Genomic DNA, 24805 nt, shown 5'->3' with positions numbered 1-24805 from the left:
TATTTGAGTACTGTGTATGGTTATGAACCATGTTATATAGGTGTCCTTACTCTACTAATGCATGCTTTTCAGACTGCGTAATTAGAACCATGGTCCTAAGGCTAGAACAAAGAGCTGTCATTGAATTTCTGGCAAAAGAGGGGTGTGTTCCGAAGGAAATCCATAATTGTCTGCAATGTGCAGTTTTTGGTGAAGAAGTTTAAAGCAGGAGAAACCGAAACCGAGGAGTAGCTATCCGTCACCGATGAGAACAGACATGCTAATGAGTTGATTTGAGGTGACAGACATAGCACAGTTCAGGATGTTGCTGACGCATGGCACATGTCCCCCCCCCCCCTAATGCAGTCTTCTTATTGCATCTTCTCCTCGCTGATCTTCTCCTGGCTCTTCCAGTCCCCTGGATCACCTCACCTACAGCCGGCCGGATGCTCTTCTTTCTAATGACAGAAACCCTTGAAGTAAACACCCCTCTTTTGTCAGAAGTGCAATTCAAGCTCTTTGTCTTCGGCTCAGATCCATGGTTGCAATCATTCAGTCTAAAAAGAAAAGCATACATTAGTAGAGTATGGACACCTGTATAACATTGTTTACAGCCGTTCACAGTCACTCGATTAGATACAAAGTTACAGACAGAGGCATTACTTTTTGATTAATCCTTGTAGTTTGCTCTAAGGGTTCATTGTGGAGTACAGACTGTTTAGTTTATAGAGCACTGCCTACAACAGTATTAACTCAACTGTGAGCAGAACTAGATATGTACCATTTTGCTGTCTGTGATGGAAACAACAATGTTCTTATTCACTGACAGAAAACACATCTTGAAAATGATGTGGTATTGAAAAACAAGAGTATGCTACAAAGTTGCCTTCTCTTGGTCTCCTAATTCTTAGGCTAATTTTCGCACACTTTTGTAACGCAGCATCAGCATTTGTGCCGAGAAAGGGAAGAGTCCATGCACATATTGTATGTCTAGCATATCCATTGGTCCCAATTCGAGTGATGGATGCCAAAAGGGTATCCTGGCCTCCATCGGGCTGCTATACTATCAATGTTCCCTTTTTTTTCTTAGCCCCTTAGTAATGGACAACCTGCCTTTTTGACCTTTCTAATGGATTTTAAACCTGCACATATGCACATACATCTTTTTAAAGGTAGTGTCTTGACTTGAAGACTACCAGGCTTCTGCCTAATCTGTCAGGAACAGAGAAACCCCAGATCATGGCAGGTTAAACCCTTACATGCCAGAATCAATAGCAACTGCAGCATGTAAGCAGATGACAGGGGGAGGGGATTCTTTTGTCACTCATCAGCAGTCTGCAATACAATCACAAGGTTCCAATGGGTTCCTATGGCAACCGAAGACCTGACAAAGGCTATGTATCTCCGCCTATTACACCGCGCCTCTGGCAAAGCCTAATAGGCTCATATGATAGACATAGTAGAATGCACTACATTACTAATGCAGTGTACTATCCTACTAATCAATCAATCAATCAATCAATCAATCACATCTTCATGTTCCCTTGAGGGCTAAAACTAAGTGTAAAACATGTTCAATACAGTTTAATTTTTTTAAATCCAGTTTAAACAAATACAATGTTTTCCCCTCCAGAACCCCTTTTTAAATTGGTAAAATTCCCCCAAAATTGAAAAAGCAACACATAATCAGTATTACCACATTCGGAACGATGAAATAATGAAAAAAATTTATCTCACATAGTGAAGGCTGTAAAAATAATTTAGAAATGTAATATCAGAATTGCTACTTTGCTCTCTTTCACCTCTCAAAAAGCACAATAATACGCAATAAGAAAAAAGTCACATGTACCCCAAAAAGGTACCAATAAAAACTACAACTCTTCCTGTAAAAAACAAGACCTCACATAGCTCTGTTGTTGGAAAAATAAAAATGTTATAGGTCTTAGAAAGCAGTGATACAGGTTTAATTGTTTCTCTTTAAATTGTGTTTTTATTGTGTTAAAGTAGTAAATACATAAAATATTCATGTAAGCTTGCAGGAATAGTGCTTATCTAGGTGAGGAAATTATCATGTTATTTTTACTGAATGGTGAATGCCGTAAAAAAGTATTTCTGGTGCATTTTTTTCAACTCTTCACCCTTCCCACCAAAAATTAATAAGTTATACAACATGTCATATCTACCCCAGAGTGGTCCCACATAACCAAAAACATGTGAGGGCTTTTGTAGTGTGATGATGAAAATTGCTTTGTCCTTAAGGCACAAAATAGGCCCATCACTTAGGGGTTAAACTGTATTGAAAAGCGCATTCTATTGCACTATTCCATTTTGTTTCTTTTTTAACATGGGAGCCCATGGGCAGCCTAAGAGTTACTTGGCATTGGAAAATTTAAGAAAGGTGGCTTACAAACTTTATAATAATAAATAATGATCAAGTTAATGAACTGTAAACCAAACATTTTTCAACAGCGTCGAAGATTGCTTTTATACCAGAAACATCTTGAAGAACCAAACTGTGAACAAGTACACACTGTTTAATTTTTAATTGTTAACTGTTTTAGAACCATCTCTGATCAACTCAATAGTACATTCTATTAACCCATTCAGTGGCAGGTTTATTATTACCATGTCATGCCTAACAGGGCCAGTTTTTAAAAAAGAGTCAACAATGCAATTTAATCTCACAAGTATTTATTAAGGAATGCAACAATCACATGCAACAATTTTTTGTAATTAAAGTACATTATAACAATTTTGGAAAATAAAAATAAAACCCCCAGAAGATTTCATATGACAGCTCAGTGCTCTGCACATTTCAGCACTAGAGCTGTCCACGGAAATCTTCTGGGGTTTAACTGCATGGTCAGTGCAACAAGCCCCAGAGATTTTCCTGGCGCGCCACTAAAGAGGTTGTCCAGTTACTGAGCAACTTTACCTCAATACCACCAACTGTGTTAAAATAGCAAACAGAGCAGTACTTTCCATTCCCCTGCAGTGGGTATCCAGCACTATAGGTTGCTGTCCTCCTAGTGTGTTATTGTGGAAGATGATGTCACTGGAAGTCACTGACTGTTGCAGCCAATCAGAAGCTGCTGCATCACTGTTCTGAACTCCTGGCAACATGGTACCCAGGATGTGAGCACTAATATCAGGAGAATGGGCAGTGAGGCTGCAGCAGTCAGGTGACTTCCTGTGACATCATCTCCTTAATATACACCAGCAGAACGGTGGATCTACAGTGTTGGATCGTGGCGGGAGAGGAGGGGTAAGTACTGCTCATTTTGTTATTTCAACACAGTTTATGGTATAGGGTCAGTGTTGTCCAGTAACCGGACAGCCCCTTTAATGATGCACGCTACTGATTGCTAACCACTCAAATCCACATCCAGTATGCTAGTGTGCCTGAATCTTTGTTAAGACTAATAGCAAAGGAAAATTCTAAGGCATTTTATCTTAAAAGATTCGAATTCTTGAATTAGAATTAAAAAAAAAACAAGAGTAAAAGTTGTTCCATCTGTCATACCTGCAATACCTGGGCGGCATTCAGCTAGCATTGAGAAATTGCTGCAGGATACCATTCTTGCTATAGAATTTAGACCATATAAAAGTTAAAGTTCATCATGAACATGTATTTTAGATGGTATGATGCTTCATTGATCACATACTTTGTAATGTCCTTTAGACCAGGGGTCCTCAACTCCAGTCCTCACGGACCCCCAACAGGTCATGTTTTCAGGATTTCCTCAGTATTGCACAGGTAATGTAATTATTGTCAGTGCCTCAGACATTGCCACAGCTGTTCGTACTATAGTACATCCTGAAAACATGACCTGTTGGGGGTCCTGAGGACTGGAGTTGGGGACCCCTGCTTTAGACTGCATCTGCAATTCCCTGCTATGAGTATTTGCCATACTAACCTGTCAAACTAATTTAATTAATTGTTCTTATTTTTTGTTCATGTCCCCTTATAATTATTGCAATATACCAATTTCTTTATATTTATTTCATATAATGCCGAGAAAGAAACCTAAGTTGTCTCAACAGCATGCAGCTTAAATCCATTCAGGCTACAAAGAGGATATTAATTATACAACTACAATTGAGATGTCTGTTTTAGTAAATACGTGTATTTCCCATTTGTATTCCCAGTGAATTAGCAGTATTGTAGCATCTCTTCTCATAACACTGGGTTGTGCATTTCCTCTTTTGTTCCTCTTGAATATTTATGAATAAATTTACAACTAAGTGTTACCATTCTCGTTGCCAAGTGTTTGTGTCCTTCCACAGACTGCAACAGTTACAAAGTGGTATAAATTGTAGCATAAATCATAGCTTTCGTAGATTTCACATTCTGGTGCATGGACTGGGCAGAAATGTACCTCTTAATAAATTTGGTGCACTTCACTCCAGCATATCAAACGCTGGTCTAAGTAAGTTATCCCCCTAAAAAACACTTATTTCATTTGTTACAGAAAAAATATAAACAATGAATAATAACTATTAGACTATACATCCAGAATTACAGGCTTTATTGTCACTTTACCTTCCAAAGTAACAAAAAGTCAATGTGCCCCCCCAAAAAAACCATTTAAAACTGAAAAAAAAACCTCTCGCACAGCTCCATTGACTGAAAAATATAGTTTTTGGTCTCCAGAATATAGCGACACTCACGGGTTTTTTTAAATTTCGTAAAAGTAGTGAAACTTCACTAACAGAATATACATTTAGTATAAGGGCTCTCTCACACAAGCATTTACCAGCGTTTAATGCTGCATGTTGATATATCCCCATACACTATTTGGCCTTAGTCAGACGGGCGTTTTTTCGCGCGATTTGCGCATATATAGATCCAATGGTTCGCTATGGTATCGGTCACATGTCCGCTTTTTATGCGGATATGCGATAAATTATAGGACACGACGATTCGCAGATCGCGCCTATCTGCGTTCGGCGTTTTATGTGCGCACCAAAATTATTTACTGCAGCTAGCTGCGTTTTTTTCGCCGGCCAGTCTAAGTTTCATGCGCATTTTGATGCGCACGGCAATTTTCTCCGGTCAGACGGGCGTTTTGCTGCGACGATTAACGCGGCTAGGTGCAGATTTTTCCCGCGATTTTTCGCCCCCGGTCACACGATTTGCGCATGCGCATCCGTCATGCGATCCGCAAATCGCGCGAAAAAACGCCCATCTGACTAAGGCCTTTTAGGGTATGTACGCGTAATACGTGCCCAAATAGTGCATGTCGCGTTCTTTTTTCCACATGCGCTACACACTTTGTGTGTGAGAGTCACCGTTGAAAGTAATGTAAATTTTGTCACTCCGTACTAAAAGCTGCGCTTGTAACACACAGTAAAGAAACGCTTGTTTGAGAAAGCCCTAAAGGTAACATTTTTACTGCACAGTGAACAGCATAAACATGATACAACAATCCCAAAATTTACAAAATGAGTTTTCTATTCCACCCCACAAAAAAAATTGTTTTAAAAGTTTTTTAATACATTGGTATGTTAAATGGCGGAATTAAAAAATACAACTTGTCTTGCAAAAAACAAGCCCTGTCAACAGAAATCTAAAATTAAATATGCATCTTGTAAGGTGGGAAATGAAAAAAATAAAATGTCAATGTCTATACTGACTGCAGCGCCAAGGGGTAATGTCTATAGACCTTCTTGCTTCCTGGCTACTAAGAAGAATGAGCTGGCTTCTGGAGTCTACAATAATCTGCCCACTCCTGGCTATTTCTCTTGTAGATTAGCTACACAGATTACAGATTCCTTGACCTGTATAACACAGTTTAAAGTATAGTGAACTTTGATCTACATTTGGTTATATTGTAACAGTGGATATATTTGTTTTTCATTCTTCTGTTGTAGCTGACATGGGCTTTGCTCGATTATTCAATTCTCCTTTGAAACCATTAGCAGACCTGGATCCGGTTGTGGTTACATTTTGGTATAGAGCTCCAGAGTTGCTGCTTGGTGCAAGACATTATACTAAAGCTATAGGTAAGTAATTTAGGAGATGCTTATAGAAAAGAAGCATGCTTTGGAATACCTAAAATTTAGGTTTATCTTATAACTGTGTAGCATGAGACTGATTCTCGCTACCCTGTGCATTATATCAAGCTAATTCTGGTTCCTGTTTGGAAATAGTTTATGCTTTGTTTAAACAGCTCTATATGTTGAGGTCTGTGTTTTCGGGTCTATCAAATTGTATAAAATGAATCAAGCATAGTATAAAGTTAGTCAACTTTTTTACTGTGTGTGTCTTCCCTTAACTTTTCTTAACTACACATACGGTATCTCCAAATGAATGGCTCAAGATGGCATTCTCCTGCGTTTAAAAAAAAAGTGTACTTGTGATGGATGCTATCCATTGCCCATTAGCTCAAGTGTTTAGAAAAAAAAACAAATATATTTAACCCATATTTTTTTTACTCAATGGCTGACAGATGCCACCCATCGGCCAAAGGATCCCATGTTAAAAATTAAATGTAAAGGATTAACGTGCATGTGTGTATACATAAGTATGTATATCGTTCTTGTTTATCCAGACTATGTTTTCTGGGCTGCAGGAGGCTATGCCTCCTCCCACTAAGCCCTGCTCACTTTACAGAAAAGTAGCAAGTGTGTGATAAACAGGCATGCGCCAAAATGTTTTTCTGGTGTACAGATTATAAATCTTTATATAAGCTGTAACATGTTGCTCAAACTTGAATGTTTCCTTTAAATACTGGAAAAGAGCAGGGGTTCCTCCCAAGGGGTTTAACACCTAGGACAACTGTTCTTTTGGCCATCTTTCCTTCACCATGTATTTGAGTAGAGGGTGTTCAGTTTAAGAATACTACCATGAAAAAAAATTCTAACACCTCTGTAATTGATTATAAAACATTACTTAAAACCAATGAGCTTTTTGAAAGGGAAAGGGATAGTAATTGATTCTGACATATTTTAGTCTAATATTTCTATTGTGTTATCTAAGGCTCAGATGTCAAAAACAACAGGAAATATCCAAATAAAAAGAGGAGCTGAAGCATGCATGCTCTTAGCATCCAGACTTCTGGATCTCGCTGCCTGGAATGACATAATATGCTTTTTGTTTGAGCAGGTGGGAAATATTTAGTGTGATTAGTGTTTAGTTTAAGAATTTCAGAACACAACGTTCTAGAATAGAGATTATAGGCTTGTTGGACTTATTGCACAGGTGTTTCCTTTCTGAGCGTCTCCTATTCTGTTTTTCGGTTCATCATTAATTCTTTTTCTAACACTGCCTTTTTTATCAACCACAGGAAACAACTAGAATATAACATTCCTTAGTGACACATATATGATGTTCATTTCCATACATATTGCAATTTTAGTAGGCAATAACAGTAATGTGAAAACATTTTTCAGATATTGTATCTATTTTGTACAGCTCCATCATCTTCCTTGGCTGTTTACATTAATAAATTACTGTTAAGGCCGAATGCACACAGCCGGGTCGGATTCTGACTGCAAGATCTCGCAGCGGAATCAGACCCTGTGTCCCGGCGGTGACCCCCACGTACCTGTCAATTGGTGTTTTCTCTGTGCTGCGGATGTGCCGGCTGGTGCACCGTTACACTGGCAATGACCTGGATCTGCGGCACATCACCGTGGGATGGATGGCTTCCATTGACTGCAATGGAAGCTGTCCGTGCAAGGCTCGCATTAAAATAGGACATGCTGCGATTTTCCCCGCGCAGGCTGAAATCGCAGTTGATTCTTGCTCGTGGGCATGGAAAAACGTTTTGCATAGCATGTCAATGGGCAGTATTTGGTGTTGGATTCAAAGGCAAACGCCCGCTCCGGATCCGACAGTGCAAATACGCCCGTGTGCATAGGGCCTAAGACTGTGCACGTTTGAACCTCATTTTCAGTGAGAAAATTATTATTGCATGTAGCTTTATTTTTCCTGTTCAAATGATGGACACCTTGGTGGAACCTGATAGGCCCCCATTGTAAGCAAATGAGGTCTATTGGACAACACTGGTGGCTATTGTGTGATGAGAAAGAGCACAGACTTGTATTATAGCTGGCCTTAATCTTTCACAAGGTGTAACATGAAACATTATACGGGAGAGCTCTGAAAAGGAGTACACGTTATTGCCTTAGAAGGAGAAGTCTGAATTAGAAAAGTAATTTTCAGAGGATACTTTAATAAACGTTCCATGTTTTAGGGTATGTTCACACTGGACAAATATGCTGGGTAGTTTTCCACCATGGATTTGTGTGCAGAAAATATGCAGCATATTACAGTAGCAGTAAAGTGCATGGGATCTGTAGAAGTCTTGTCCACACACTGAAATCAATAGGATAAATTTACTTGTGATCTGAATTTGAAATTGTTGCGGATTATCCTCAGATCTGCAGCACAATCCGCAGGTAGGGACATTTTGTTAAATAAAAACATCTGCTAAAATAATAATTAAATAAATTATATTTCCCTTTTGCATTTTCTCCCCACCTCACTGAGGTGTCTTGCTTGCTTTTCTATCAGCCTCTTCTTCCTGCAATCACACCTGGAGCATTCATATGGCTAGAGATGCCATTTCTGTAGCTCAGGATAATGTTACAGATTTATGAAACTGTCTGGAAAAAAAAACAGGTTTTGGTGCCCATAACAACCAATCAGAACACAGCTTCCATTTCTTATAGTGCAATTGAAATCTGTAAGCTACAATGTGATTGGCTGCTATGGTCAACAAAGACCGTTCCATAAAGCTGCACCAATTTCCTGATGCATAGCAGCAAGTCCACAATCATATCTGCAGCCAAATATAATTGCTGCGGAATTCCGGATGGATTCGCTGTTGAACATTTTCCAAATATAAACCCTTCCAAATAAATACCCTTAAAAGACTTTTGTTAAAAGGGCTGCATGGGTAAATGCTGATCAAAGCGTGTCTTGCTGCTGGGACCCCCAGTAATCGGCTATATTTCTGTGTGGAGTCCAGACAGCAAGTGTTCAGTTCCCACCCAGTGCCACCACAAAATAAATTAAAAAGGTATGTGGGGACATTTGTTTTTCCAAAACTGCTCAGGATACAGGAAAAGCATAAGAGAAGATATACCCGCCTTCCCTGCTCCCCTGCTGCACAAGGTCTCCACTAGTCTTCAGTTTTGGGTGCAGGGAGCGAGTGATGACATCCATGAACCAGAGCAAATTGCTGTAGCCAATCATGTGCTAACATCAGCTGGTGATTAGGCGCAGCGATCACATGACCTGGTATAGAAACATCACTGCTTTGCACTCAGAAGTGAAGACCAAGTGGAACCAAGCACCTGCAGAATGCAAGCAGTGGTCATGGGTATATCTTCTTTTATTTTGGTCCTGCATCTAGAGCAACCTTTGGGGGGAAAAAAAGTCCCCGGATGACCCCTTTTGAGCATTACAAGGAATTCACTAAAACCATATATCAGTCTTCCAGGGAAAGAAAGAGAGACGCTCTGTAGCAAATCTCCGCTCTGACTAATAGATTGGGGTTCTGAACAGAGGATCCTATATCTTAACTGTCAATAGCCCAATGGACTATTGGAAATTCTGTTTTTTAAAACAACAACCCTTTTAAATGGTTGCAAATGGCATGAGACAGGGAATACACAAAAAAACAAAAAAAAATCCTGGAGTAGAAGATGGTACAAGGTCGAAGGAAGATCAGATGTTGCCCATAGAATAGCAAAGAAATGAGTCTTGCAAGTTCATTTTAGGACTTTCCATTATATTCACTTATATTCTGTCAAAGCAGATTTGCAACCCCTGGGTTGTAAGCGAATTAGGTAATGTGATAGACAGACCGTTGTTTCTTATATTTAAGGACTCTATAGTGACAGGGCCTGTTACAAAGGATTGGTGCAAATGTGGTACTGATATTCAAAAGGGGGTCAACTCTGTATCAGCATAGGTTAATGAAGGGTCACTCCTGTCAAACCAATCTGATTAGCTTTCAAAAGGAGATAAGTTCTAGAATGGACTGGGGAGACTGATTGGATCTTGTATATCTTGATTTTTTTAAAGAGTTTGCTACTGTACCGCATTAAAGGTTGTTATATAAAAGGAGAATGCTTGGTCTGGGCAAGAATGTGAGTAAAAGAGTCAGTAACTGGCTCAGTAATAGAAAGCACAGGGTGGTTATTAATTGTTCATACTCTGATTGGGTCACCGTTGCTAGTGGGATACCACAGGAGGCAGTACTGGGCCCTATTCTTTGTAATATATTTATTAATGACGTTTGGGGGGGATTGTACGATAAAATATCAATATTTGCAGATTATACAAAACTATGTAAGGCAACACTAGAGAGGACATTATATGTTTCCTAATTGATCCAGATACGTTGGGGGCTCGGGCAGAAAAAGAGTCAAATGAGGTTTAACACTGATAAATGTAAGGTTATCCACATGGGCAGAGGAAATACATGTCACCATTATATACTAAATGGGAAACCACTGGGGAACACTGAGATGGAAAATGATTTGGGGATTTTAATTAACTGTAAACTCAATTGGAGTAACCAGTGTCAGGCAGCTGCTACCAAGGGTTAATAGGATAATGGGGTGCATCACAAGAGGTCTGGAGGCACATGACAAGAACATTATTCTTCCTCTTTACAAGTCACTGGTCAGACCACACATGGAATATTGTGTACAGCTTTGGCCACCGGTACTCAAGAAGGACATATCAGACCTTGAGTGGGTACAAAGGCGGGTAAGTAAAGTAATAAATGGAATGGCTGGACTGCAATATCCAGAGAGGTTATCAAAATTGGGATTACTTAGTTTAGAAGAAATATGGCTGAGGGGTGACCTAATAACTATGTATAAATATATCAGCGTATTTTTTCATGTGATGTGTAATCCCGTAAAAAAATGTGTGGCATAACTTATTTTGGTGCTTATTACACACTGCAATGATCCATTGAAGTGAATGGGTGCAAATACACAGTGAATACACAGGAAACCTGCTTATTCCTTGCAAATTTACACACCATTTCAAAGAGCCTGTCTGTGCTTTTTTTCTGTGTGCAAATACATGTGTATTTTATGTGTATTTGCACACATAAAAACATGCCTAAATGCCTGAAAAATGTGCGTCTAAGCAATTTTTGGTTGTGCAAATACGCTGTGTATTTTTATGACCAAAATGCACTAATGCCCTTGTGAACGAAGCATAATAGTGATGACCATAGTGGTCGCAGTAGTAACGGTGCCCCATAGTGATCTCAGTAGTAATAGTGAACCTCATAGTGGCTGAAGTAGCAACAATGCCCCCATAGTAGTCCCAGTTGTAATAGTGACCCCCACAGTGTCCCCAGCAGTAACCGTGTCCCCTATATTAACCCCAGTAGTTATAGTGACCCCCATAGTAGTCTCAGGAATGCTGCTTGGCCAGAGGCCAATAGCAACATCCCCCCTATTGGCCTCTGGATTGAAGCTGTAGGCAGGGTAAGTAGAATTTCTTTCAAGGGGTTATCCAGGCAGCGCCTGCCGGAGTACACCGGGGTCGGAGCAAAAGTGCTGCTCTGACCTCTGTGTAGTGTCTAGCACTCATAGATGCAAGTGCAGTTATCATTGAGATCAATGAGAGCTGCCTTGTAATTGCAGGCGTAGCTCCCATTGATTTCAGTGACAGCTGCGCTTGCAATTACCAGTGCTGGCCACTAAACAGGGCCCCTTGCTATGAAGTATAGATGCCGCAAGCAACTAATACAGACACAAATACGCAAATTAAAACCTTAGATCACATAACCTAGTAGAAAACATTTTGTAAAACAATGCCAGGTGTCACAGATTCAGTAACCATGGTCAGGGTTCAGCAGGTGCTAGAGGACAAATATTTGTTCAGGGCAAGCACACAGTATTGTCCAATGACCAATGGTCTATCCTTAGGCTGCGGTAACACGGGGCGGAAATCTCACGGAATGTCTGCAGCGGTAAGGCAGCTTGAAAACCCGAGCGGGTTTTGAAACGGCTTGTCTGTCTGTATTTTGCTGCGGCCATATCTCTGCATAGAGAGGAGAGAGCTCGCAGAGGAAACTGCCATACAATTGACATGCCGTGGATTTGTATTCCGCACTGCATGTCAATTTCAGTGCGGCCTGGCCACAGCGGAATCTCCACAGCCTGTGGACGAGATTTTTGCAAATCTCGTTCATTTTGCTGCTTACGCTTAAGTTTAAGATTGCCAGCGGAATTTCTGTGCGGAAAGTCTGCACAGAAATTTCGCCCTGTGTGAACCCAGCCTTAGGGTGCCTGTCCACTAGCAATATGTTTTCTTGCAATGTGAGTGAAAGCGCAAGCCTCGCAGCACTATGAAAACTCTGTGATATCGCTCATTGTTTTAAATGGGGCTGGCGGCAGCAGCGCCATCCCCATTAAAAATATAGTGGGTACATTGTGGATTTCTGCCACAGCTGTAACAGCTATGGCAGGGGATTTCTATCACAGCTGTGGCAGAAGTCTGCTATGCTATCTCATTGTCTTCAATGGGGCCAGTGCTGCTAGGGCCCCATTGAAAGCAGTGGGTTGCTTGAAATATAAGCCCTTCCCTGAAAATCACCCTAGCTGAAAAAAAAATATATACATTATACTCACCTAGAAGAGCCGTCCGGCTCTTCTCTTCTGCCCTGGCAGTCCTCTTCTGAAGGTCGGGATTGAAAAATCCCTGCTCCCAGAAAGCGCTTGTCTGATTAGCTGAGCACTCAGCCAATGACAGGCAGTGCTCAGCCATTGAATGACAGCTGAGTGCTGCCTGTGATTGGTCACAGCGCTCAGCAAATCACAAGCAGCGCTCAGTCCCTCATTGAATTATGAAATGCTGAGTGCTGCCTGTGATTGCCTGAGCGCTGTGACCAATCACAGGCAGGGCCCAGCTGTCATTCAATGAATGGCTGAGCGCTGCCTGTGACTGGCTGAGTGCTCAGCCAATCAGACCAACGCTTTCTGGGGGGCAGGGATTTTTTTTTTAAACTTTGTTTTTCAGCTAAGGATGATTTTCAGGGAAGGGCTTATATTTCAGGCCCATCCCTGAAAATCATCGCTGCGGGGGTTGCCTGCAACCCACTGCTTTAAATGGGGCCGCAACAGCATTGGCCCCATTGACAGCAATGGGATAGTATCGCGGACTTCTGCCACAGCTGTGACAGCTATGGCAGAGGATTCTTTCATCCCCGCGGTCCCCGCACGGTTAAAGGAATTCCCTGCCGTAGCTGTTACAGCTGTGGCAGAAGTCCGCAATGTACTCCCTATGTTTTCAATGGGGCTGGCGCTGCTGCCGCTGATCCCATTAAAAGCAATAAGTGATATTGCAGATTTTTCTCTGCGCTGCAAGGCTTGAGTGTAAAAATCGCAAATGAGTATGAAACCATTGAAAATCATTGGTTTCATAATCATGCGTTTTTACTCACTCTCGCATCGCTAGAAACCATATCGCTAGTGGGTAGGAGCCCTTAAACTGTTAATCTTTGCCTTCCATAACATAAACATACCACCAGAAGCAAGCTCATAACATGAATAGATGACCAAATGCATAACATAAATTTAGAAACACAACTAGACTCAGCAGATGTATACAGTACCAGAACCAAGCGTGTTAGATAAGCTTTGGATCAGAACCAATCTCACAACATAATTCAGTACATGAACCAAACTTAGAAAAGAGATCAATTGCAAGGTCTGGTTCACCCCTGCAATATACGTTTGTAGCATGTGACACTACATCTAGTACATCATTACCAATGGTGAAAGTATGCTGGGAGTTTTTCACTAACAAGAATACTACCACTAGAGATGAGTGAGCACACTCGGATAAGGTAGCATCACACTTCTCTAGTAACTGCATTCTCATCTGAGCAGACTTGGGGGGGGGGGGTGAGGGGGGAACGCGGGTGGAGAGTGAGAGAGATCTCCTGCTCGATTGAGAATGCAGTTACTCGAGAAGAGCGATGCTCGCTCGAGTAACTGCCTTACCGAGCGTGCTCGCTCTTCTCTAACTACCACCCTACTAACTACAAGACATTCCCCCTGAGCAAAACATGTCTCACGTTGTGTCCTTGAATAAAGCCTGTCCAACACTATCACCCTAAATCAAACATGTCCTGCAGTTTTCCCTTGAATAAAATATGCCCCCTGAATATTAAACTAGCCCATCACTGTACCACTAAATTCAAATATGTTCCTCAATATGACCCAAGCAAGGCTTTCTTACACCCTGTATCGCCATTACTGTATTCAGGTGTATCTGCTTCTTATGGATATCACATGCCCTTCCTACCCCTGGGGTTGAGAAGTATCCAAGAGGTGTAACCTGAGTTGGTACATGGGAATAGCAAGCAGTTGTTTAAAGCTCTGTTCATATTTTCGTTCTTCTGTTCCGTTGTGTTTCACCTAAATGAACCCATTGACTTTAATTGGTTTCATCTGATTCCTTCATTTTGCCAGAAAAATAGTACAGCATTCTGCAGAATTTTTTTCCTGCATTTCTGACGAAAAAGGTGACATATGAACAGTACAGGTTCAGGAGAATTTTAGCAATTTTTGCAATCATGGCTCCACTATTAGTAGTAATGCTACTAGATTGGTGACGCTAAATTAACATGATTTTAGACCAATGTCTGTTAGAATGCTCACCAAGTCAAGATGTATGAGTGTATAAGGGTCAACAAATGAAGAGAATGTTTCTTTTAACTGCAATTTAGATACCTTTTAGATTTATTTAGTATATACTAGAAAAAGTGATATAACAAAACATGGTGAATTGTGCCCAGATAACTTTTCACTATTACTCACTAATTTAGAAATATTTTGTGGACATCATCCTAGTCCATGTCCTGGCCAAATAATAGCTGATATCTCATTCGGTGCTCAGAAAAAAACATGTTGGTTAAGCAGTAGATGCCAGCTGTGTCCCTTAGCAGTGTGGAAACTTTTAGATGTGACAGCTCCAGGTGTTGAGTGCTTTATAAGCGGGAGACACTAGACAGCTTTGTCTTGTTCTTCGAAGTTGACCATGTGGTTACTGGGAGTAGAAGAATGTGGAGTTTGATCAGGTGCAGTCATTTGTTCTTTTCGTATTATATTTTTGTCAACGCCACTTATCATCAAGATGAATAGTTCCGAAGAGCTCGTTATCCAACAATAATATGCAGACAATGTTGTGTTTCAGCTTCACGGCAATCATATGCAGCACAAACATTTCCTTGATTTAATTGACATTCTGGTTCAAGCATTCAATAAGTAAATCTGTCATTTTAACAATTTGCTATAGAGCAGATTTAATTTTTTGCACTGCTTTTAGTTACACATCTTAAAAGTTACGTTTTATGGGTTTGTATGTAAGAGATATAAACTATAAATCTGCTGTACATCGATACTCATATGTTCTGTATGCATTTAATGTTACATTTTATTTTTTAAAAAGGGCATACTTAGGAAAAATGAGAAGCTGAGAAAAAAAAAAATATATTGGTAAACTTACCATAATAACGCACGCTACATAACGCATTGAATTGTAGCTAAAAAAAAATACTGGGCACGCTTATTTGACCTTGTAAAGTCAATAATTCATTTGGCCCCACCATCAGTTGGTTTGTTGTTTAGCCACACCCCTTTACTTGATGTATCTTTATTCAGATTTGTTGTATTTGCTGTAGAACATGTTTAAAAATGAAACAGACCATTCATAAATGGGCACGTCACTTGTACAATTGTACAGAATAGAAAAACCTCACACTCTCTATCCCTCACACCATTGGGCCCTCCTGGGCTCTGATACAGCTACTGTATAAAGAGGATGCTCTATAGTTAAGAGTCTACTGCTGTGATGTATGAAGTTGTTCAGCGGTAAGCAAGTGATTAAATATATATTGCATCTATAAATTCTGGCTCAGTGGTTAGCACTGTCCCCTTGCATGTGTGTATGCTTACGACAATATTTTGCATCAGTATTTGTAAGTCAAAACCAGAAGTAGAATCTACACAGAGACATAGTATGATAGAAAGATTTGCATGTCTTTTATTTTTTTGGATCTGTTCCTAGTTTTGGCTTACGTAAACTGATACAAAATACTGTCATGCAAAAGTGGCCTAAGGATATAATCGTAGAGTTGAAAGGGACCTCCAGGTTCATCAAGTTTAACCCCCTGCTCAATTCAGGATTCACTAAATCATCCCAGACAGATGTCTGTCTAGCCTTTGTTTGAACATTTCCATTGTAGGAGAACTCACCACCTCCTGTGGTAACCCGTTCCACTCATTGATCACCCTCACTCTCAGAAACTTTTTTCTAATATCTAATCTGCATCTGCTCCCTTTCAGTTTCATCCCATTGCTTCTATTCTTTCCTTGTGCAAATTTGAATAGGGCTCATCCCTCTGATGAACTGTGACACTCCTTCAGATATTTGTAGACAGCTATTAAGTCTCCTCTCAGCCTTCTTTCTTGCAAGCTAAACATTCCCTGATCCTTTAACCATTCCTTATGGGACATGGTTTGCTCTTCTATGAACATGCTCCAGTTTGTCAATGCCTTTTTTTAAATTGGGGTGCACAGAACTGAACACAGTATTCCAGATGAGGTCTAACCAAGGAAAAGAACAGGAGGATAATTACCTCACGTAATCTAGACTTTATGCTTCTCTTAATACATCATAGAATTGTGTTGATTTTTTGCTGCTGCATCACGCTGTTTAATCATGTCCAGTCTGTGATCTATTAGTATACCCAAGTCTTTTCCACAAGTGCTGCTTTGCCCAATTACTCCCATTTTGTATGTGCTTTTTTCAGTTTTCATGCCCAGATGTAGGACTTTGCATTTCTCCCTGTTAGGCCCACTGCACACGGGCAGAAATTCCACTGCAGGATTTCCCACAGAATTTCTGCCCGTGGCCGCTGCCATTAGAAAATGCAATCCTAGGCAGACAGTTGCGATTTGTCCGTGCAAAATCACACCTGGAAAACAAACCTAGGCATGCTCTATTCTGCGAGCCCCGCACAGAAATGTCACTCCCCAGCCGTCAGCTCCGCTCTGCGCATGCGCCGGCTGGGTGGCACATAAAAGAGCTGGAGCCACGGGAGAGGTGAGTGCTGAGCTTATCCCTGCAGGGGCTCGGGTCTGGTCCTGCTGCGAGAATTCTCACAGTGGGATCCGACCCGGCCGTCTGCAGGCGGCTTAAAATAGCATTCTGTTAGTCGTCACCCACTATTCAAGCTTGTCTAGATCATTTTGAATTCTCTCTCTTCTTTAGTATTAGCTATTTCTCCTAGCTTTGTGTCATCTGCACATTTGATCAATTTCCTCATTTAGATTATTTATAAAAATGTTGAACAACACTGGGTCCAGGAGAGAGCCTTGTGGTATTCCACAGGAGACCAACTGGATGTGCAGCTATTTATAACCACTCTTGAGTATAATTGCTCAGCAAGTTGAAAACTCACCAAACAGTTGCTTTGTCAATCCACATTTGGTCATTTTTTTCAATAAGGATTGTATGAAATTTCTTTATTAATGTTAAGATATATTATATCCACCGCATTTTTCTGATCAACCCAGTCCATGATTCTGTCATAGAAGGAAATTAGATTTGTCTAGCATGGCTTGTTTGTTACAAACCCATGCTGGCTCTGGTTAATTACTGTCTTCTCATGCAAGTGCTTGTATACATGCTGTTTAAATTTATTAAAAGATCTTTCCCGGTATAGAAGTCAGGTTCACAGGCCTGTAGTTTCATGTGTCCACCATATTCCCTATTTTGAAGAGAGGGACAACATTTGCCCTTCTCCAAACTTCTGCAACTTCTCCTGTTCTCTAGGAATTTTTAAAGATTATGGTGAGTGGTTCAGCAATTACCCCTGCTGCTTCCTTCAGTATCCTAGGATGTAATTCATCTGGACCTGGAGACTTGAATTCATTTAAGTTAGCTAAGTGTTCTCTCGCCATCTCTGTGTTTATTGATAAGCTGCATTTTTTTATTACTTCAATAGCACAGGGAAGATCAATTGATATTACATTTATTTTCTGAGAGAAAACCGATACAAAAAAATAAATTCAAAAGCTCAGTCTTCTCAACATCATTTTTAAGCAATTCACCATTTGCATGTAAATATTCTATAGCATCCTTGACTTTTCATTTGCTTTTTTAAGGACCAATGCAGTTCAGACATAGTTTTGCCGAGCCTGTATATCAGAATCCCCCATGAATTGCCCCATTTTAAAATCAGCACCCTTCAAAGTATTCAAAATGGCATTTAGAAAGTTTATTAACCCTTTAGATGTTTTACAGGAATTAAAGGAAAGTGCATCAAAAATTAGAACAGTTCCTTTTTTCTACTGATTTTCAATATAAAACCTTTTTTTTTATATAAAACAGTAGGAGTTAGCAAAGAAACAAAACTTGGAATGTATTACCCAGATTCCGCAGTTTTTAGAAATGCCCCATATGTGGACGTAGCCTGTTGTATGGGCACATGGTAGGTCTCAGAAGGAAAGGAGCGCTTCTTGTCTTTTTGAATGCAGATTTGACAGGAATAATTTTCAGACCCCATGTAGTGTTTGCAGTGCCCCTGAGGTAGCAGTACATTTGAGACCCCCAACAACTGACCCCATTTTGGAAACTACACCCCTCAGGGAATTTATTAAGGGGTGTAGTGAGCGGTTTGAACCCACAGATGTTTGAGGAATTTTTTTTAACAGTTTGAGTTCAATACGAAAAAATCCAATTTTTCACATAATGTTTAGCTTTAGGCCCAGATTTTCATTTTTCACCAGTGGCAGAAGGAAAAACGTACCCCATGATGGGTTACCCAGTTGCTCTCGAACACGGAAATGCCCCATATGTGGACGTAGCCTGTTGTATGGGCACATGGTAGGTCTCAGAAGGATAGGAGCGCTTTTTGGCTTTTTGAATGCAGGTTTTGCTAGAATAATTTTCAGACCCCATGTAGTGTTTACAGTGCCCCTGAGGTACCAGTGCATTTGAAACCCCCAACAACTGACCCCATTTTGGAAACTACACCCCTCAGGGAATTTTTTAAGGGGTGTAGTGAGCGGTTTGAACCCACAGGTATTTGAGGAATTTTTTTAACAGTTTGAGTTCAATACAAAAAAATCACATTTTTCACATAATGTTCAGCTTTAGGCCCAGATTTATATTTTTTACCAGTGGCAGAAGGAAAAAACGTACCCCATGATGCGTTACCCAGTTGCTCTCGAACACGGAAATGCCCCATATGTGGACGTAGCCTGTTGTATGGACACATGGCAGGACTCAGAAGGATAGGAGCGCTTCTTGGCTTTTTGAATGCAGATTTTGCTGGAATAATTTTCAGACCCCATGTAGTGTTTACAGTGCCCCTGAGGTACCAGTGCATTTGAAACCCCCAACAACTGACCCCATTTTGGAAACTACACCCCTCAGGGAATTTTTTAAGGGGTGTAGTGAGCGGTTTGAACCCACAGGTATTTGAGGAATTTTTTTTAACAATTTGAGTTGAGAACGAAAAATTCACATTTTTCCAATAATGTTCAGCTTTAGGCCCAGATTTTCATTTTTCACCAGGGGCAGAAGGAGAAAACATAGTCCATAATGCATTACCCAATTACTCTCGAGCACGGAAATGCCCCATATGTGGATGTAAACTGTTGTTTGGGCACATGGCAGGGCTCAGAAAGAAAGGAGCGCTTTTTTTGAATGCAGATTTTGCTGGAATAATTTTCAGACACCGTGTAGTGTTTGCAGTGCCCCTGAGGTACCAGTGCATTTGAGACCCCCAACAACTGACCCCATTTTGGAAACTACACCCCTCAGGGAATTTTTTAAGGGGTGTAGTGAGCGGTTTGAACCCACAGGTATTTGAGGAATTTTTTTTAACAATTTGAGTTGAGAACGAAAAATTCACATTTTTCCAATAATGCTCAGTTTAGGCCCAGATTTTTATTTTTTACCAGGGGCAGAAGGAGAAAACGTAACCCATGATGTTACCCAACAGGGAAATGCCCCATATGTGAATCTAAACTGTTTTTAGGGCGCAGGGCTCAGAAGGGAAGGACTTAGCATGTGGCTTTATGTACAAGCTGTGCGAAGTACATCAGGGTAAAACAGGGTGAAACAGGGGGACACTGGTATAAAAGTTATCCAGGTACAGATGGTAACCCTGGTCTAATAGTGGGTGCACCAGTTCCCACACTATTTTCCCTGTTACTCCCAGCACGGGGGGGGGGGGGGGGGGCATTCTGGGGGCTCAATTTTAGTGTCCTTCCCCTCGTAAATACGGAACTTGTGGGTGTACCCTGATGTACTTTCGCACAGCTTGTACAACTTCACACCATACCGTGCCCGCTTACTGGGCAGGTACTGGCGGAATTTTAGCCTCCCCTTGAAGTGTACCAGGGACTCGTCTACTGCAATGTTTATCTGTGGGGCATACGCCTGGGCAAACTTGGCGTTAAAATGGTCTATTACGGGCCTGATCTTATACAACCGATCGTAATTGGGGTGATCGCTGGGGGGGCACAGCTGGTTGTCATTGTAGTGCAGAAATTTTAAAATACACTCAAAGCGCGTCCTCGACATCGCCATGCGGAACATTGGGGTGTGGTACAAAATATCGGTAGACCAGTACGCCCTGATTGTTGGCTTCTTTATTAGCCCCATGGTTAGTATAAGCCCCCCAAATTTTTTTATCTCTGGTGCATCCACAGGGGTCCACTTATCGGGTCTGGCATAGCTGGAGGTGGGATTTTCTTCTATAAAATTCTGGGCGTACAAATTCGTCTGGGTAACAATATGGGCAATGAACTCTTCAGAAAAAAAAAACTTGAAGAAGTCCTTCCCTCTGAGCCCTTCCGTGTCAAATTGAATCCCTGGGTTCCCAATAAAATCAGGGATCTGGGGTCTGTAATCTTCCGGGGTACTCCAGTGAGCATCTGATGCATTGGGGTCAGTGGCGGTCCTTGGACACCTTCTCGGGGGTGCAGGGAGCTCAGACTCGCTGGATGAGGATGAGGATGAGGAGTCGGAGAATGCCAAAAAAGTGGGGTCGTCATCACCACTACCTGAGTCCGAGTCTGATGCAATGATTGCATACAGTTCCTCTGAAGTGTACCTCCTGCGGGCCATATTTATATAAAATGGGGCACACGGGGAAAAAGTTTTATTAGATGGGACACTGCGGGATGGGGTGACCACGGGACGGGGGTCGGAAAGAACGCGGAAACTTATGTGGTGTATTCACGTAAGTGTTTTTTATTTTTTTTCACACAGACGAATACACTGACACAACACGAACTAACGACACACTACACACTAGACGGACTAACGACACGCTACACTAACTAATGACGGGTGACGGGACAGGTAACGAAATGGGAACAACAGGAACTTTTTTTTTTTTTTTTTTACACAGACGAATACACTGACAGTACACAGACTAACGACACGCTACACACTAGACGGACTAACTAAACGCTACACTAACTAATAACGGGTGACGGGACAGGTAACGAAATGGGAACAACAGGAACTTTTTTTTTTTTTTTTTTTACACCAAGGGATACACTGACTACACGCTGCGCTACACTACACTGCTGATTGCACGCTACAGCTCACTCACTACACTTCTGATCACACACTACAGATCCCTCACTCACTACACTACACTGCACTTCTGATCACTCACTCCACTCTGCTACACTACACTGCCTGATCAATCACTCACTACACTCACTACACTACACTGCCTGATCAATCACTCACTACACTCACTACACTACACCACACTGATCACTAACACTCACTCCACTACACCACACTGATGACTAACTCCTCTCCACTACACTGATCACTAACTCCACTCCACTACACTACACTACACTACACTGATCACGCACTCCCTGCCTAATCTACATACTAATCGCTCGTTTTTTCACACAGATATGACAGTAGGTGCTCTATCTACAAGCACCGTAAACACACTTCGGTGCTTGCACATGGAGCCCCTACTGTAAACAGCGCGAAGTCCGCTGCTGCGCTGTGATTGGTCAGGGAGTTTTTCCCTGACCAATCACAGCGATCGTGGGGGAGGGACCGCTCTGATTGGTCCCCAGCCCGGACGCAGCACTTGTCTGCTGACTATGTCAGCAGACATCACTGCTGTGTCGCCGCGATTGTCACCGCGGCGACACTTTAATGACATGACGTACCAGGTACGTCATGTTGCGGGAAGTATCCCGCTACCATGACGTACCAGGTACGTCCAGGAGCGGGAAGGGGTTAAATGCTTCCCATTCTTCCTTCTTTTAGAGATTAACGATTGTACTTTGAGAATCTCATTTCACAATTTTTTTCCAACTTCCTGGGACATTTTTGTCCATAAGAACATCCATCTATTGGATCCGTCCTACTCTTTCTGAGTCCACTAAAATCTGCCTTTCTAAAATCCAACCTTGACGTCTGACTCTTTTCAGGTTTTCCTCCTCTTGCTATCCAAAATTCAAGGATAGCATGATCACTACCCTCTAGGGTCCCAGCCACCCTTCGTCCCTCAACCGTTTCCTACTTGTTGGTAAGAATGAGGTCCCAGATAGCAGATCCCTTAGTTTATTTTTTAACTTTTTAGAAAATACATTATTTGGACCCAGTACTTTTGCCTGAAAGAGATTCCCAACAAATATCTTGATAGTTAAAATCTCCCATTATCACTATGTCATGCTTTTTTGAGAACTTGGCCATCTGATGTAGAAAGAGTTCATACATATCTTCTGCTTGGCCGGGTGGCCTATAGTAAATGCCTACAATGGTGTACTTACTGTTGTTCTCTCCTTGTATTCTTACCCAAACAGGTTCTACAGAACTACCATTCTCTGAAGCTTGAATCTCTGTGAACATACAATACAACACCTCCTCTACTTTTATTAAGTTTGTTTCTTATAAATAAGTTACATTTTTCAAGCCTTCTATTCCAATCATGTGTGTCATCCCACCAAGTTTCCGTGATGCCTATGCCATAATATTTCTCTTTCTGTGTTAGGAGCTCCAATTCTCATTGTTTGTTTCCCATGCTTTGTGCATTTGTGTAGAAACATTTGTTTGTAATCGGTGTCTCTTACTCCTCTACTTTCCTTCAGAATTTTTTTGTCTTCTTTTTTCACTTCTAATAGCAAGGCTCTCAATTGTATTCATCAACTGTATATTTTTGCCTGTCCTTTCACTTCCCTTCCCATATTGTTCTAGTTTAAAGCTCTCTTGATGAGTATAGCAAGGCGCCTGCTAAATACATGCTTTCCTGTCTTTGTAAGGTGCAACCAGTTTCTAGCAAGGAGTCCATCATATAGGTACTTCATGTTATAGAAATCCAAATGTTCGCTGACAGTACCACTGACATAGCCGGTTGTTCACCTCTAGAATCCTGTTCCATCTCCTTATTCCATGGCCATCCACTGGGAGGATGGATGAGAAGACTATCTGTGCTCCTAGTTCTTTCACTTTCCTGCCGAGGTCTTCAAAGTGTCTGTAGCTAGTTGTGCTTTTTTTCTGGTGTCATTTGTCCCTACGTGTATTAGTAGGGATGGGTAGTGGTCTGTAGAACTGAAGAGTCTTGATAGCCCATGAGACACATCCTTTATTTGTGCACCTGGAAGACCTTTCATGATGTTATGTCAGGTCTGCAGACATCGACCTTTGTTCCTCTCAATAGGGAATCCCTCACAACCAGCACTCTCCTTTTCTTATTCACAAGAGCACTTCTTCTTTCGTTGTTCTGCTTGAGAGCCTGGTACGGGTTCCTGAGCAGTATGGGTGCTGACTGACTCCTGATTCTCCTGCTTCTTTGGGTCCTATGCTTCCTTTCCTCTGCCAGTACACTAAAAAATTATTTTCCTTAAACATTCGGAAGAGTTACTTCTGCTCTGTCAAGGAAAGCCTCATCTTCCTCAATGAGTTTCAATGTAGTTATTCATTCCTGAAGACTTTTCACCTTTTCCTCCAAGCTTGCTTCTGGCAGGTGAAGTTTGGCTTTTCCTCTTGTAGGTCTCTAAACATATAGCATATGTTGCATCTCACCATATGGCTACTCTCCCCTTCGATGTTGCACATAGTCAGTTGATGTCTACTTCCAAACTTCTAATAGTAAGTAACATCTTATAGGTTAAATAATATTATGAGAATTATTAACTGTTAAAATTCCCAGGTCTGGTGATGTCCTCTGAACAGCTAGACATGGCTAAGCCCAACGATCGTGCCACTGACAGAGACTCTTCACTGTTCCCAGAATGCACCAGGAATATGTAAATTATCTTCCTGGAGCTCCAATTCCTGGTCTCAAACTACATACATAAGATTGGATAGATCTCTAAAGAGCTGTGCAGAATATGATTGTGCTATGGAAGCAACAGGAAAAAATTAAATGGAATGTCTGTTCACTCACTATCACTGCTAACGCTGGACAAGTACTTGTACTTAGTGGTCAAGTAGCATGCAGCTATTCAGATCACATTTTCCATGAAGTCTTTACAGGTAGTAAATATCAGAAATAGCTGATGTGTTCAGAGATTCGGTATGCGAAATGTGCTTGGTCATCTGCCATTGACACAGTTATGAATCAGGAACATCTGACTGTTTTGCCTGATCTCCACATGACTGTACCTTGGCTGATTGACATTTGCATGTGTAGAAATATTGCAGAGTGATTCCTAAGGGTATATTCACATTTACAAATTTGTAACAGAAATTCTGTGACTGAAATTCAGTGTCATTTTTATGAATCAGTGTATTTCCACAGCATGTCCATGGATTTCCTCAAATTCCATGGGACTT

At 41.2% G+C, this 24805-nt stretch overlaps 1 protein-coding gene across 2 annotated transcripts in view; it reads left to right on the top strand.

The window, feature by feature from the left end:
• Positions 1-24805, top strand: part of CDK19 (cyclin dependent kinase 19) — a 177921-nt gene that overhangs the window by 111567 nt on the left and 41549 nt on the right. For both annotated transcript variants that reach the window (XM_066606997.1, XM_066607002.1), the window contains exon 6: positions 5854-5985. In XM_066606997.1, the coding sequence (XP_066463094.1) occupies positions 5854-5985 (132 nt within the window). The remainder of the gene's footprint in view (positions 1-5853; positions 5986-24805) is intronic.

Source organism: Eleutherodactylus coqui, chromosome 1 (genome assembly GCF_035609145.1).
Source record: "Eleutherodactylus coqui strain aEleCoq1 chromosome 1, aEleCoq1.hap1, whole genome shotgun sequence".
NCBI lineage: Eukaryota > Metazoa > Chordata > Amphibia > Anura > Eleutherodactylidae > Eleutherodactylus > Eleutherodactylus coqui.
This window is presented reverse-complemented; position numbering and strand designations above follow the sequence as displayed.